The following is a 14,253-nucleotide window of genomic DNA, read 5'->3' as shown; positions in this document are numbered from 1 at the left end:
GTTTCTCCCCAAAGCTGCAAACAAAGTGTCTATTTGTTCAGTCCTAATTTTAACCCTTGACCCTGAGTGTTTTTACGTCCATCTTGAACACTTTAGGCATAGCTGTTGGGCTATGGGAACATGGGGTGACCTAGGCGCACAAGGGGAAAAGGTGCAGAGCTGTGTTTTATGTTCTGCCAAATTAAGAGTTTCTCTCCTGTCATTCTAATATATTGTGCCATACAAAGGTGCTTTGCAGACAGGTAGCTCAGAGCAGGAGAGAGAGTGATTGAGAGAGAGAGAGGTTGCTGTAAACAACCTGCAGTCTCCTGGGATGCAGATGGGGTAACTTGAGACAATAACAAAGCAAAGGTGGTTGGAGAAGAAAGGAAAAGGAAGTATGTAATGGATGAAATATTGCTTTGTAGGAAACAGCCTATTGCAGATGATGTCATTCTTTGAACTGATATTTCTATTTCATTTGTTTATGATCCGATCCTCCCCACTCCCCTCCCAACTTGATTTTTTAATTCAGTAACAAAAGTGCTAGCAAAAGTATAGATCAAGTGGGAGGCTATTTCAGGTATAGACAAATTGCATTGGCGGCGCTGTGGGTTAAATCACAGAGCCTAGGACTTGCTGATCAGAAGGTCAGTGGTTCGAATCCCCGCGACGGGGTGAGCTCCCGTTGCTCGGTCCCAGCTTCTGCCCACCTAGCAATTCGAAAGCACGTCAAAGTGCAAGTAGATAAATAGGAACCGCTCCGGCGGGAAGGTAAATGGCATTTCCATGTGCTGCTCTGGTTCGCTAGAAGCAGCTTAGTCATGCCGGGCACATGACCCAGAAGCTGTACACCGGCTCCCTTGGCCAGTAAAGTGAAATGAGCGCTGCAACCCCAGACTCGGTCATGGCTGGACCTAATGGTCAGGGGTCCCTTTACCTTTTTTAGAGCTAGTGGAGAAAGTTGCTAATGAGCAGGTGCATGTTTGGGGTTGTGTCCAACTAAGCTCAGCTCAGAATAGACCCAAAGGAATGAATCATAGAATCATAGAGTTGGAAGAGACCACAAGGGCTATCGAGTCCAACCCCCTGCCAAGCAGGAAACACCATCAGAGCACTCCTGACATATGGTTGTCAAGCCTCTCCTTAAAGACCTCCAAAGGAGACTCCACCACACTCCTTGGCAGCAAATTCCACTGCAAATTCCACTGAATGAACAGGTTATGCCCATTGATTCCAGAGAGTATGATTTACATTGGACATTAACCCTAGTCTCTCTCTTTCAGTTGATTTATGCATCCATCTTCATAAGTGCACTCCAAAAAGTCAAAGGTCCATCCTGTACATCATCCTACTTCTTCCTAGGGATGGCTGGTCACTTCAGTTTCTATGCACCCCAGTGCAAACTGACCTGATCTGCACCTCCAGAACTAATCCGTTGATTGGGATGTAAACAAGACAGGACTGAATTATGAGTGAACACAGGCAAAATGTGGATCGACCATAAATAAACTGATCCATTCCTGTCTCCCATGTTCTTCTAGCAAGAACATAAGAAGGCAGGAACATAAGAAGTTGTCTCATGTTGTGTCAGACCTCTGGTTCATCTAACTTAGTACTGTCTACACTGACTGGCAGCATCTCTCTCAGCCCTACCTGGAGATGCCAGGGATTGAACCTGGGACCATCTGCGTGCAAAGCTGAGCTAGGGCACTTCCCCAGGAAGGCAACAGCCCTCTTCCCTGGTGTGTCACTGCCGACAATTAGTATTCCATGACATACTGCTTCTGAACCTGGAAGTCCTATTTAGCTATTTGTGGCTAATAGTTGCTGGTAGATCTCTCCAGCACTTCTCGTCCTTCTCTCAAGCAAAGTTACCTTTGCAAAGGGGTGTGGGGAACCAGTGATAGGGTGGGCTCAATGGGTGTGTAGTAGTGGGTGGGGCAGCAGATGTGATTCTAGTAGGCTATGGTCCAGCCATGCACAGCAAGACGTTTCTACACTTGCATTTCTCCATCTAAGCAAGAGGCATCATTACAGTTCAAGGATGCATTCCCATCAGGCAAAAGAACTGGATAATGTGAAGTAAGACCAGTGAGGGGTGTGGCCTGAGAAGGAGGCTTAGCTTTGGGAGAGTCCCAAGGGCCAGAAAGAGAAGACCAGGGGCCACATTTAGCACATGCGCCAGAGTTTCCCAGTCCTGCTCTCAAGCATAGGTTTTCTCCTCACCTACAAGAGTAGGTTTGCTCAAGTAGCAAGGAAATTTGGTTGAACTCCCCATATTTGCTTTGTGATTTAGGGTTCTGAGGAAGAAAACCTATTTAGAATGACTCAAACTTTTCCCTAGACACCTCTTAGAAAGCTCAGAAAACCTGAATCTATTACGAGCCAGGGAGCACTCATCTGTCACTATCACCAGGTTGAACACATCAAATAACAATTCTGAAAATTCTGCTCTTGTGAAAATTTTGCGTGTGCCTTGTAAACAATAGTTCTGGGCATGTGATACCACAGTTCAGGAACAAAGATTATCTGCTAAGATAATGGGGATTTTTAACATATACGGTATGAAGGGCATACACATTTCTCTTTAAAATGCTTGCGGGAAGCAGGTGGGAGAGGGTTTGGTATTTGAAAAGGGAAAGTTGATATGTTGATCTTTTGGAACAAATGAAGCACAGCTATATGCAGGTAGGTAGGACCATAAAAAGCTGTCCTATATTGAGTCAGAGCATTGGTCCATCTAATTGAGTATGGTCTGCACAGATTGGCAGTGGGCTTGCCAGGGTTTCAACCAGGAGTCTTTCCCTGGCCCTTGAAGATGCTGAAGGCTGAAGCGAAGACCTTCTGCATTCAACTATTGAGCTATGGTCTAGCTCCAAGTACACAAACCACATTGTACATTTAGTGATATGAAGATTCTGGAATGCAGATGGTATGCTTCTGAGTCTTGTGCTTCCCCCATCTCCCCCCCCCCCGGCTGCCACCGCCTCTCTGTTCTAATATATAACTGATTATTGCAAAGTTCATAGTAATAAGGCAACAAGATAAATAAAAACCTAATTGCTTTCATCATATTCTGCAAGATTGTAATCGGGGAGTGGGGTGCAACCTGGCCTCTTCAAAGCATGTAATGACATTCTGAATTAATGGCATCTCATTTAGCAGGCGGAAGAATCGGTGAATATGTGTCACAAATCAGTAAACAGCAAGCTTCATTTATCCATCTGTGTAGCTGCGCATTGAATCTTTGTTGGTGTGTATGTGTGTGTTGCTTTCTCCTTACACACACACACACACACACAGAGAGAGAGAGAGAGCGCAAAATTGAGGAAATGAGCTATTGGAGTGGAAGAAAAGAGAAAAGAAATTCTTGATTTTGTTCAGTATTTTTTTCCTCCAGCTCTGGGTTTATTTTGGGAGCTGGAAGATTGGTCAATGTCTAATGTTTCAGAAAATAACCCGAGTGTCTCAAGCGAACAAGCCACAAAACCAGAGCCAGGCTGACATTTGCTAAGGTGCTGTGTGTGTGTGTGTGTGTGTGTGTGTGTGTATCGGCTGTGTGTTTCAGATGAGAGTTGACTCATGAACTGGAGGGTGGTTTTTATGTGTTGATGATAATGTGCACTGACAATGTCAGAAATATGATCCCACATAGCCAGTTTTACAGAACTGCTTCTCCCTTAATGCTGCCACTTCTCCAGCTTCCCTTTGCTTTCTCGGTTGAGAATTAAAAGTGTTGAAATACACAGCCGGTGTGATGACAGGGCACACTTGAAAGTTTTGTATGAATAAAACATCAGTTTTAGATCTATGTTTCAAATCAACTTAGATATAGTCTTGGAGATCATTCTACAGCATCCAGCATCACAATGGAAGAGAGTCCATGATTCTTCAGAGAAAGGTTGGCCTGTTTCTTAACCCAGCGGTTAGGCATAGGACAGAATAGGACAAGTATAATTGGCCACTGTGAAACGTGTGTTGGTGACCTCATTGTCAGACTATTGTAATGTGAGGCTTCTGTTGCAGCTGATCTGGAGGCTGAACGATATCCTGTCGCTTACTTACAGAGTTCTCAATAACTCTGGACCAGATTACCCAAAAGACTGTCTATCCCTCCGCTGCCCAGTAACAGCATTAAGTTCGACAAATAGAACCTGGTTAGTTTTGCAATAGAGCTTGATGGTTATCAGCTCATGGTAACACAAGGGTGGGCTTTTTCACCATTACCACCAAAATTGTGGAATGCTCCGCTTGATTAAATACAGGTGTCTCCACTGGATATTGGCATTCCATCATTTATTGAAGACACACCTGTTCAGATGAACATTTCTCCAATCTCCTTGATTGAATACCCTGCTTTGATTGCTGTTTTAACTGTTGTGGTTATTTATTATTTATTTTACCTATGGGTGTTTTAATGTAGTTATTGTACTACACATTTTAATTGCAGGTTACTGTATTTTGATAATTTGTTTTATCTTTTTTCCTGCCATTGGTTTTTATTTTTCTGTGAACTGCCTTGGGTTTTCTTCTTGAAATTAAATGAGGACAAATAATAATAGTAATAGTAACAACAATAACAACAGGGTTTTTTTAGTTCAAAAATTAAAAGAATAACACATGACGTGAATGAAACTGGATTGAGGTTCAGCCTAAAGTCAGCTTCTATCACCCCTGATATTTTGCTTTACATGTTGCTTTTAAGGAACGCAGGAACAAGCAAAACAGAGATAATATAGGATATGCCACTTTAAACAGTCGTGCCCTCCCCAAGAATCCAGGGAGCTGTAGTTAGTTAGGGTTACCAAGACTTGTTAGGAGACACCCTTGTTCCCTTCAGAACGCTCCAATTCCCAGAGTTCATTGAGAAGGATTGACTGTTAAAACATCCTGTTTTAAAGTAGTGCAATACTGCTTTAAATGATATTGAAGATTGGGCCATATTCTCATTCTAAAGCAAGAATAGAGAACCTGCGACCCTCCAGTTGTTGTTGAACTACCACTGCTGCTAATTCTGAACACTGGCTGTGCTGACTGGTGCTGATGGGAGATGGAGTGCAACACCACTTGGAAGGCCACAGATTCACCATATTTGTCCTACAGAGGAAGCGAGAACTTATTTTTCCCTGCAGGCCTTGCCTTCTGAATAGGGGAGCGAACAGGTGAACCACTGGCTACTTGCTATTTTACAATTCCATTACATTCCAGAGACTAGAACCAGGTACCGTCAACTGCGTCAAATTGCTAAGATTTTCCTGCCAACTCCACGTGCACGGTGCCTTTCTAGTGCTAACTAATTCTTCTTTTAATGAATTCCAGAATGTTGATTGGCTTCCCTTTGCACTTTCCCCCCAGGTGATCTGAGGCCAGTTTCTATGCCTACAGAATACAGCTGGATAGGAGAATCAAAAGAGCCAAATATGTTCAAGAGGGGTAGCCGAGGTGAGTGAATGCACAAGTGCAAGCACTTGAAATATGGATTTTCAGGATCCAACCTATTGCTGTGACTGTTATTTGTTTAAACCGTTCTTGATTCTGAATGTTACAGTGCTGAAACCCACCATGGGCCATGCTGGTAAAGAGCAGGAAATACTGTTACAACTACAAAAACATTATTCTGGGGTTTGTGTATACACACATAAGCACACATGCATACCCTCCAACATGTTACAACGAAAAACTGGGTTGCCATCTTCCGGGGCCACACTCCCATGTGAGTCACATGACTTGCAAGAGATCACGACTCTGAAAAAGTGCAAGATTTATAGGGGCAAGATCGCAGTGCAAAATTGCACGAGATCACAGTGCCCAGAATGGCCACTGTGCTCTTATAGAAAAAATGGGATGTCCTGGTTTTTCTGGGACAGTTTAGGGGTATGCACATGGTTACGGGTTTATATATATGACCTTTGCTAATCTAGTTCATTTGCTTCCTTCAAAAGTCCTCAGACATTTCATCCAAGCAAGAGCCTCTAAATCAGGGTTGGGAAACCTGTGACACACCAGACATTGTTGGACTAGAACTGCCACCATCCCTGATCATTGACCATGCTGGTTGGGAACTGATGGGGCCCGCTGTTAGCAACATCTGGAGGGCCACAGATTATCTGCTCCTGCTCTAAATTCACCTCAGAATTTCACTTCTGTTCAAACTATGCAGTGATTCTATTTTGTAGACTTTTTGGACGTGGTTTCGGAGGACCCGTGTAATAAATGCAAGAACAAAGAGACAATGTCTCCATTTATTTCCCCAGGGAAAAGGACAAAAGGAATGTGCATTTTGTAGTTATCATGCCATACAGAGCTGTGGTTTGTTGTGCCAAAGAACAGTAATTTTAAAAGGATTGTTTTTGTTTCTGGGAAAGAAGGCTCTTTGGATCAATAGACTGGGAAGAGCTGATAGAATAGCTGTGTTTCGTTTCCTCTTTGTGTGTGTGTTTGTGCATCTTAAAAAAACATTCAGGTCTAAAAATGACATGCAGTTGTGCGAACCATTGTGGCTTGTGGGTTCCCCTGAAAATGTCACGTTAAAGGCATCAAGAAAGAAGCTGCTTGGGGCTTCTCTTTATGTATCCCCACCCCATTCCTGGTCACAAAAGTTTCCATCAGCATTGAACCGAAGCTTGCTACCTTCTTTAGCTTGTTCTTCCTCGTTTTTTCTCCTTCACCCCATAACAGACTCTGAGAATTCACTTCTGCGATACCTGAGTGATGACAAAATATTGGTGATCCAGGAAGAGCCATTGACTCAGAAGGACAACAAGCGGGATACGGGTCGCAGGTCAAGGAAAAAGGGCAAGAACAGTGGCAGCCCCAACTATCCCATAAGCCCATCCATGTTGACCTCTTCTATAAATGTACGGCTTGAATCCGGACAGCAAGATGCCTTGAATTTCTCCTTAGCTGAGAGCAACACTGTCCCACTTTATCACGTAAGATTCCTTAACGTACATTTGATTTTTGTGGATTGGTTTGTGCCAACGAGATGGGATGAGCCAAGAAGATGGACCTGAGATGACTATGTATATGTATATGTATATGTATATGTATATGTATATGTATATGTATATGTATATGTATATGTATATATGTGTATACATATGTATATATACCCTTTGGGCTTATCACATCTTCCTGAGGAGAAAGTTCCACAAATGTGGTACCACCACCAAGGCATCCATGTTCCTCATATTTACCAATTGAATATTTGCTAATGATGAGCCAGAGAGTGAGGCCTGTGATGCTCATCTTAAGGCTCAAGACAGATTCATGTGGTAGCCCACTGGGGGCCTTATAAACTGTCATGTTTGCATCCCACCCTTTCTCTGATGAGCTCAGCTCAGCATATATGGAGCTATCTCTTCGCATTTTATCCTCCAGAGGGGTCTGTGAGATTGGTTAGGCTGAAGTTGCATCAGTTTGTTTTTTAAAAGGTGCTGAGAATTGTAGCTCTGTGAGAGGTCAACTACATTTTCCAGGATTCTTTGGGGAAAGTCATGTGCTTTAAATATGGGTGTGACCTGCATCACAGTGACCAAACCTTTGGCCCTCCCTCCTTCCAAGATGACTCTGCACCTGCTCATGCCAGAGCACCATTTAAAAAACACACAACAGAATTATTTTCTAGATCTTGGTAGCTTAAGGTTTCCTGCACAGCTGTGTGTTTTCTGCCTTACTATATTAACTCGGCTGTTGTTTAAAGTCTCAAATCAGGCAGGATGTATACCTGAGGAAGGAGTGCTGTTTTATTGTCTCTGAAATGAGACACTGGCTCTTACTAGAGTATTTTTAGCAAACAGTGACAATCTCTAACAAAGGCTGGAGTTTCCTTCGCCGTTGCTTGCTCTGTGATAATCTTTCTGGGTCAGAAAAGACTCAGAGGGGGAGGGGGAATAGATTTATACAAATGCAATGCGGGAAGAGGACCCAGTCAATCCATCATGGCGATGAGGCAATCATGTCACTGGAAGAGCGACAGGGAAATCATAACGCTGGCTTCAAGCTCATCATTGCAATTTACAAGTTTGATTTAACTGCTCCAAAGGTGTCACAAATCTTCGAAGCCTCTGTGTCGGGTTTATATAGCAGCGATCTTGTTGGTAGAAGGGTTAGTACCTTTCGGTGAGCCTTGTGATAATGAACTGGCATACTGTGTCAGAAAGTGAGGAAGCATGGATTGAAAAGAAGCTTGTAACTTATTCCAGGCTTCAGTGTTCTGTTGTGCTATTGTCAGGGCTGGAGTCAGATGCAGGGCATCAATAAAGGAAGCAGATCTATGTGGTCAGTGAACTGTTTACTCAAAGAAACGAACATACAACTCAGCCTAGTGGTCTCATCAACACTTCCTATGGAGCCGTTGCCATGACTGAAGGTCTCTGCTTTCTGCCCTCTCTAAGTCTCCTCCTTTCCCAGTTGTTTCCTAAGCAATCTCAAACTGCAACTGCACACCTCTGGCCTCTGTTCTGCTCTACTTATTACTCTGCAAGTTCTCAGAGACCAGGGGAAGGGGAGTTTGTCACAGCAGGAGCGGAAGACTCCTGGAATTCTTTTGCAGTCCCTTGACCCTCCTCCTCTGCTTCAGCCTGAACTGCTCCCTGTCACAGGCTCTTCCTGCTCACTAAACCATGTTGCATCCATAAGCTCCTCCCAATCTTCTGCCTCTGACCTCTCCTCAGTGTCCCCCCCACCAATCCCCTGGCTCTGAGCCTTCTTCTGGGGGTTCCCTGGGGGTTCCCTGGTGGGTGCCTCCCACCACTCTTCTTCACCCAGCCAGTTCATGACAGTTATTGAACACTGACTCCAGAAGAGAGGTGTAGATAAATTTCAGTAGCTCCTGTGAATTTACCATATGGTTCCTGTTCAAAACTGGCCACCTTCCTTCTTTTAAAGCTACTGGGTAAATTTATAGCATTCTCCTGAAGATGACTTAAGGCATATTCTCGCAACCTTTGGGCATGTGGCAAGCAGGGGAAGAGAGCTTGAGCTGCCCATGCATGCTGACTCCTAACCATCATGTCTGGGATTCCACTTGGATGTGCCACTGCTGGAAGCCCTCTTGGTAGTTCTTCCGCCCACAGAAGTGTGAGGAATGTTGGCCTAGGAGAGAGATCTTTCTCTGTGGCAGCCACTGACTTGTGGAATTCCCTGCTGACAAAGGTGTGCATCTTGGTTATGCAGCTTCTGTCATGTGCTGGAGACACACCATCTCTACCCTCAATGTAGATCCCAGACATGGTGCGTTGTGTGGAGGCCACATTAGAATCCTGGGCTCTCTTTTCAGATATAAACAGCCGAGCCAACCACCGCCAGAGACTCTTAGCTTTTTCTATGAGAATAAGGCAATTTAACCAACCCCTGGGCAGAGGTTTCAGAGTCACCATAGCAAAATTCCTAGTGCATTTTGTGTGTGTGTGTGTGTGTGTGTGTGTGTGTGTGTGTGTGTTACTTTGGCTTATATTTCTTCCCCTAAAAAAACACCTGCACTCAACTAACTCCACCTGCTTCACCAAAATTTCCGTTTACGTCCCTTGAAGCACTTCCACTGAATGTGTTCTGTGCATGTGAATTTCTGACAGCACACACACACACACATTCCTGAAGCTACTCAAAATAATAACCCCTGAGACATAATTAAGCTGTTATGCGCCAGAATTCAGCTTTGTTATACTTCATTAGTCCCAGTAAACAAAAGGCATTTAGTTTTAAGACCACAATATCTACGTGCATGAATATGCAACAGAAAATGATGGTTCCTATTTTCCTTCTTTACTTTCTATTGCAGTGTGCAGCTATGCTATCACACTTGTCACATTTCATTTTGTCTTTTGCCTCACATCTAGCCATCACAGCGTGGGTAACCATCCCTGGGTGCTTACCAGGAATGATGGGAGCTGTAGTCCCAACAACATCCGGAGGGCCACACCCCTCCTTTCCCCAGAATTGCAGGCACTTGGTTGGTTGGCTTCTTCCTCTGATACTGGGTTCATACAGCAGGAGCCTCTCGTGATGCTCCAAAGTATAGTTGGAATATAATCAAATCTTCTAATGCTCCCACACATAAAATACTCCATAAGTAAATGTCAACAGTGTTGCTGGATCAGTCTGTTCCACCATTCTGTTTCACACAGTGGTCAGAAGGATTATTCTGGGAAGCCCATGATGGGAGTAGGAAGGCAATGACACTCACTTCTACCAGCAGAGAGACATAGCCAGTAAAATACCCCTGTATAGTAGAGACTGATTCATTAGGCCAAGTTTGCCCTGCCAACTTAGTTTGCCTGTAGCCAGCCAACCTCCCTGCCTACCTCCTTTTTACAACCAGTCTACAGAATGGCACTGGTTGTCACCATCCTCCTTAGTCTATTTCACCATTTTAGAATTCAGCAGGGAAGATGGAAAACCAGAGTTAGTTGTTGCTTCTCCCTATCATAGTCTCTAGCTTCTCTGGCCATTTGCTCTAGCTCCCCTTCCTTCTGGCCTTTCTGCTCTACCAGTCCCCAGTGTGCACCAACTTTCACTGTAGTTAACTTTCTCCTTAAGAGACTGTGGTGTCTCTCACAGTCTGTTTTCCTCCCTTTGGATAACTTTCTCATATGGTTATGGATTGAAGATCTAATCATTGGTGGTTCCTCTTGCCTGAAACGATTATAATTAGGTTGGTCAGGCACAAAAGATGACAGGGTTTCTGCACCTTTAGTAGCTGTATAGTGTAGAAGAGGAAATTTCAGATGCAGCAGACAACTATTGTCCTATTGGCAATGCTGAAGTAAGATTGAACTGCCAGGCCATTTTGCTAAATATGGAATGGGATGGAACCTCTTGTCTGCCTTAGGCAGGGATATCTGAGAATTCAGAATGAAACAGAAATGGAGTGGAAATTGCCAGTGCTTATTTGTCCTGTTCCCAGGATTTAAAAAAAAAAAATCAATCCCATGAATACAATTGGTATTCCCCATTGTTGTTGCCTTCAGTCTGCAAACAATATGTAATTGATTATGTCTTCCACGCCTTATGCATTGTGTTTCCTTTGCATTGGAATGAATGGGTGGACTAACACAATGAAAATGTGATTTACGTAATTAATTGCGTGGATTATGTAATTTTGCCACAGTTGACAGCAACGTGTTGCTGTTTTTTGTAGCAAAACATGAACTGCAGCGGAATGGAATAGTGCTGCATGCAACAAATGCAGAGTGGAATGGAAAACGATGCCTTCTTACATGCCTAGCCCTCAGGCACCAAACGTCTTGGGCCAACTGTACCCAGGTGCCTACTTTGTTGAGTTTTAGGTAGCAACTTTAAGTTGTAACATAGGGCTGCAGTCTAAAAGCCTGGGTGAATAAAACTATCTTAGACTGTTGCCTAAAACTCTGCAAAATACGCATTGAGCAGTCTCACTTACTTAAGTAAGACTGACTTTCAAGTAGATATTATAGGATTGTACTGCTAGCTATTGTTCTAGTCTGTTTTACAAAGCAATTCTCTGTTGGCTGGGTATAGGGAAAGCCTGTGGTGGAGGGACTGCTACTCCCAAAGCCCCACCAGGCTTGTTCTGACTAAAGCAGAAAGTAAAGGTGGCTTTTTACCTTTGCGTCCCTCACCAATTCCTTTTCTTTCTTTCTTTTTAAAATTATCTCCTCCCATTGGATCCAGTGGAAGGAGAAATAGCATCTCCAGGACTGGCAAAGTTTCCATTTCACTTTGGAAGTAAGTTTAGGAAATTGGATGGATCTAGCAGCTCCCCAATACCTTTTTGACATGCCCCCAGAAACCCATTTCTCAAAGAAAGTCCACAGTATCCAATGGCCTCCCAGATATTTTGGAGGGAAGCTATATTTTAAACTCATTTAGGACTCCTTTTTGTGGGCTTAATCTGCAACATGTGATTGACAAAATAGTGCATTAGTGGTGGATTTTTACTGGACTATCCAAACATCACTCAACTTTATTAAATGGGATGTTTCCCTAAAGTTATCCCATTATTGCCATCTGGACAAAAGCAGCATGAAGAATCCTCATCATCATTATCATCAGTGCTGTTTTCCTAGATCAGTGCTATTTTATGCAGCATTCCACAGGGCAGGCACAACTACTGAGAAGGCCCTCTGGCTGGTTCCCTATAACTTCACTTTTTGCAGCGAGGGAACCACCAGAAGGCCCTTTGAGCTGGACCGCAGTGTCCGCGCGGAACAACAACAATAACCCAGAACATTTTGTAGTATGAAAAGGTACAGGGTTTTCAGCAAGAAGCTCAGGGACATGCGTCAATTGGAAACTAAGCAGCAGTATGTCCTTGCCCAAACCTTTTACAAGCGCAAATGGTATTATTGAAAGCCAGATTGCGTCAAACGGCTTCGAATACCACCATGAGCAAAAATAATCATGACTGCACAATGAAAAGGACTTCTGGAAGGTCCTTGAGTTAAAAGATAGTTTATAAATACTTCTTAATAAATAACAGAGGTCAACCAGTTCTTGGGTCATCTTCTTATAAAATGTTCAACAAAGGATTGTGTTTCAGGACATTGGATGCATCCTTATTTGAGCACAGGTTTTTAATTGACAATATGAACCACCATGAAACCACGTCAGCTACTTGCACTAAAGTGTTTTTCAGCAAAGCAGTTGCTCAGAGTCTGGCATTTTATATTGACAGCAGTTACTAAGGGGAAATGCCTGCTAAAAAAGCCTGTGTATTCCAGCTGAGTTTCTTTTCAACCTGTCCTCGGCTCTTTCACAGTTGGGCATTTCTTGAAATTACTGTTTTCATTACAGCAGCCGTGAGAAATGTACGGTTGGTAGCCAAAACCAGGATGATAGCATAATGGGAGGGAAGCACTGAAGAAATAAAATTTACAGCAGTTGGTTAAGAGCAACTGTTGAGTGCATTTTGGAAATCATATTTTCTACCTTGCGCCCGGGGGGGGGGGTGAGTTTAAAATAGCAATTTAGGTAGATACATAGCATTGCAAGACTGAATTCGTGTCCATGGTGTTTCTGGTTTATTTGATCTAACCTGGCATATATTCTGCTTTGCCAGTAGCACTCAGGAAGTTTTGGCCTGTGTGGATTCAGACCTTGAGGGCTTTAAATGTACAGTGGTACCTCTGGTTACGTACTTAATTCGTTCCGGAGGTTTGTTCTTAACCTGAAACTGTTCTTAACCTGAAGCATCACTTTAGCTAATGGGGTCTCCCGCCGCCGCGCGATTCCCGTTCTCATCCTGAAGCAAAGTTCTTAACCCGAGGTACTATTTCTGGGTTAGCGGAGTCTGTAACCTGAAGCATATGTAACCTGAGGTACCACTGTATAGCAATGTAAAAAGCAAAATCAACCTCCCGTCTCAGGAGGTGAGAAAGCCCCAGTCCCTGTCTTCCACCCAATCTTCTATTTTCTTACTTGCTTCTTGGCACATTTTGTGCTACATAGAAAGGTAAGCCTATTGACTGTGAAGTCATACAACATTTGTTTTCTGGATCATTAGAGCGGCATTCCTCAGACTGCCACTGGCTCATGCTTTCTGGGTGTGAGGAGCAAACCTAAGGTTTCATTTCACTTTTAATTTATGTACTGCCTTTCTGTACTGTGATACACAAGGCAGTTTGCAGCAACAAAATACACAACAAAGATAATACATCTTATAATAACCTGGTCCAATACAAAAAGGTCACAATAAAATGAAACTTTAAAGTGGAATGACATAACAAATAAAGTAATATTCAATTATCTATTGGACTATAATAGTACACAGCAAAATTAACTCTCAGAATGTCGGCAAATACTAACTAAACAAGAATTCACTCTTAACAATTAACAAAAAAAATTACTAAACTATGATCAATAAATATAACTACAAGTAACAATGCATAAAATTCCACAGTACATAAAAAAAACCATGTACAGTGGTGCCCCGCAAGACGAATGCCTCGCAAGATGGAAAACTCGCTAGACGAAAGAGTTTTCTGTTTTGGAGGTGCTTCGCAAAACGAATTTCCTATTGGCTTACTTCGCAAGACGACAATGTCTTGCGAGTTCCTGCTGGTTTTTTTTTCCTCCCCCCCCCCTTTTCTAAGCTGCTAAGCCGCTTATCAGCTGATCCAATCAACAGATAAGCCGCTAATAGCGCTAATCCACTAATCCGTTAATGGGCTTGCTTTGCAAGACGAAAAAACCGCTAGACGAAGAGAATCACAGAACGGATTCTTTTTGTCTTGCGAGGCACCACTGTAAAAGGATCCATTTGAAAAACAAAGGCACACAACTTATAAAATT

The 14,253-nt window shown here is 43.2% G+C and overlaps 1 protein-coding gene across 8 annotated transcripts in view; it reads left to right on the top strand.

Moving 5' to 3' along the window:
• LOC310698004 (connector enhancer of kinase suppressor of ras 2-like) overlaps positions 1-14,253 on the top strand; it is a 314,798-nt gene that overhangs the window by 214,637 nt on the left and 85,908 nt on the right. For all 8 annotated transcript variants that reach the window (XM_083484631.1, XM_083484632.1, XM_083484630.1 and 5 more), the window contains 2 exons: positions 5,338-5,424; positions 6,661-6,914. In XM_083484631.1, coding sequence (XP_083340757.1) covers positions 5,338-5,424; positions 6,661-6,914 — 341 coding nt within the window. The remainder of the gene's footprint in view (positions 1-5,337; positions 5,425-6,660; positions 6,915-14,253) is intronic.

This window comes from Podarcis liolepis (genome assembly GCF_965112155.1).
Source record: "Podarcis liolepis genome assembly, chromosome: Z".
NCBI lineage: Eukaryota > Metazoa > Chordata > Lepidosauria > Squamata > Lacertidae > Podarcis > Podarcis liolepis.
This window is presented reverse-complemented; position numbering and strand designations above follow the sequence as displayed.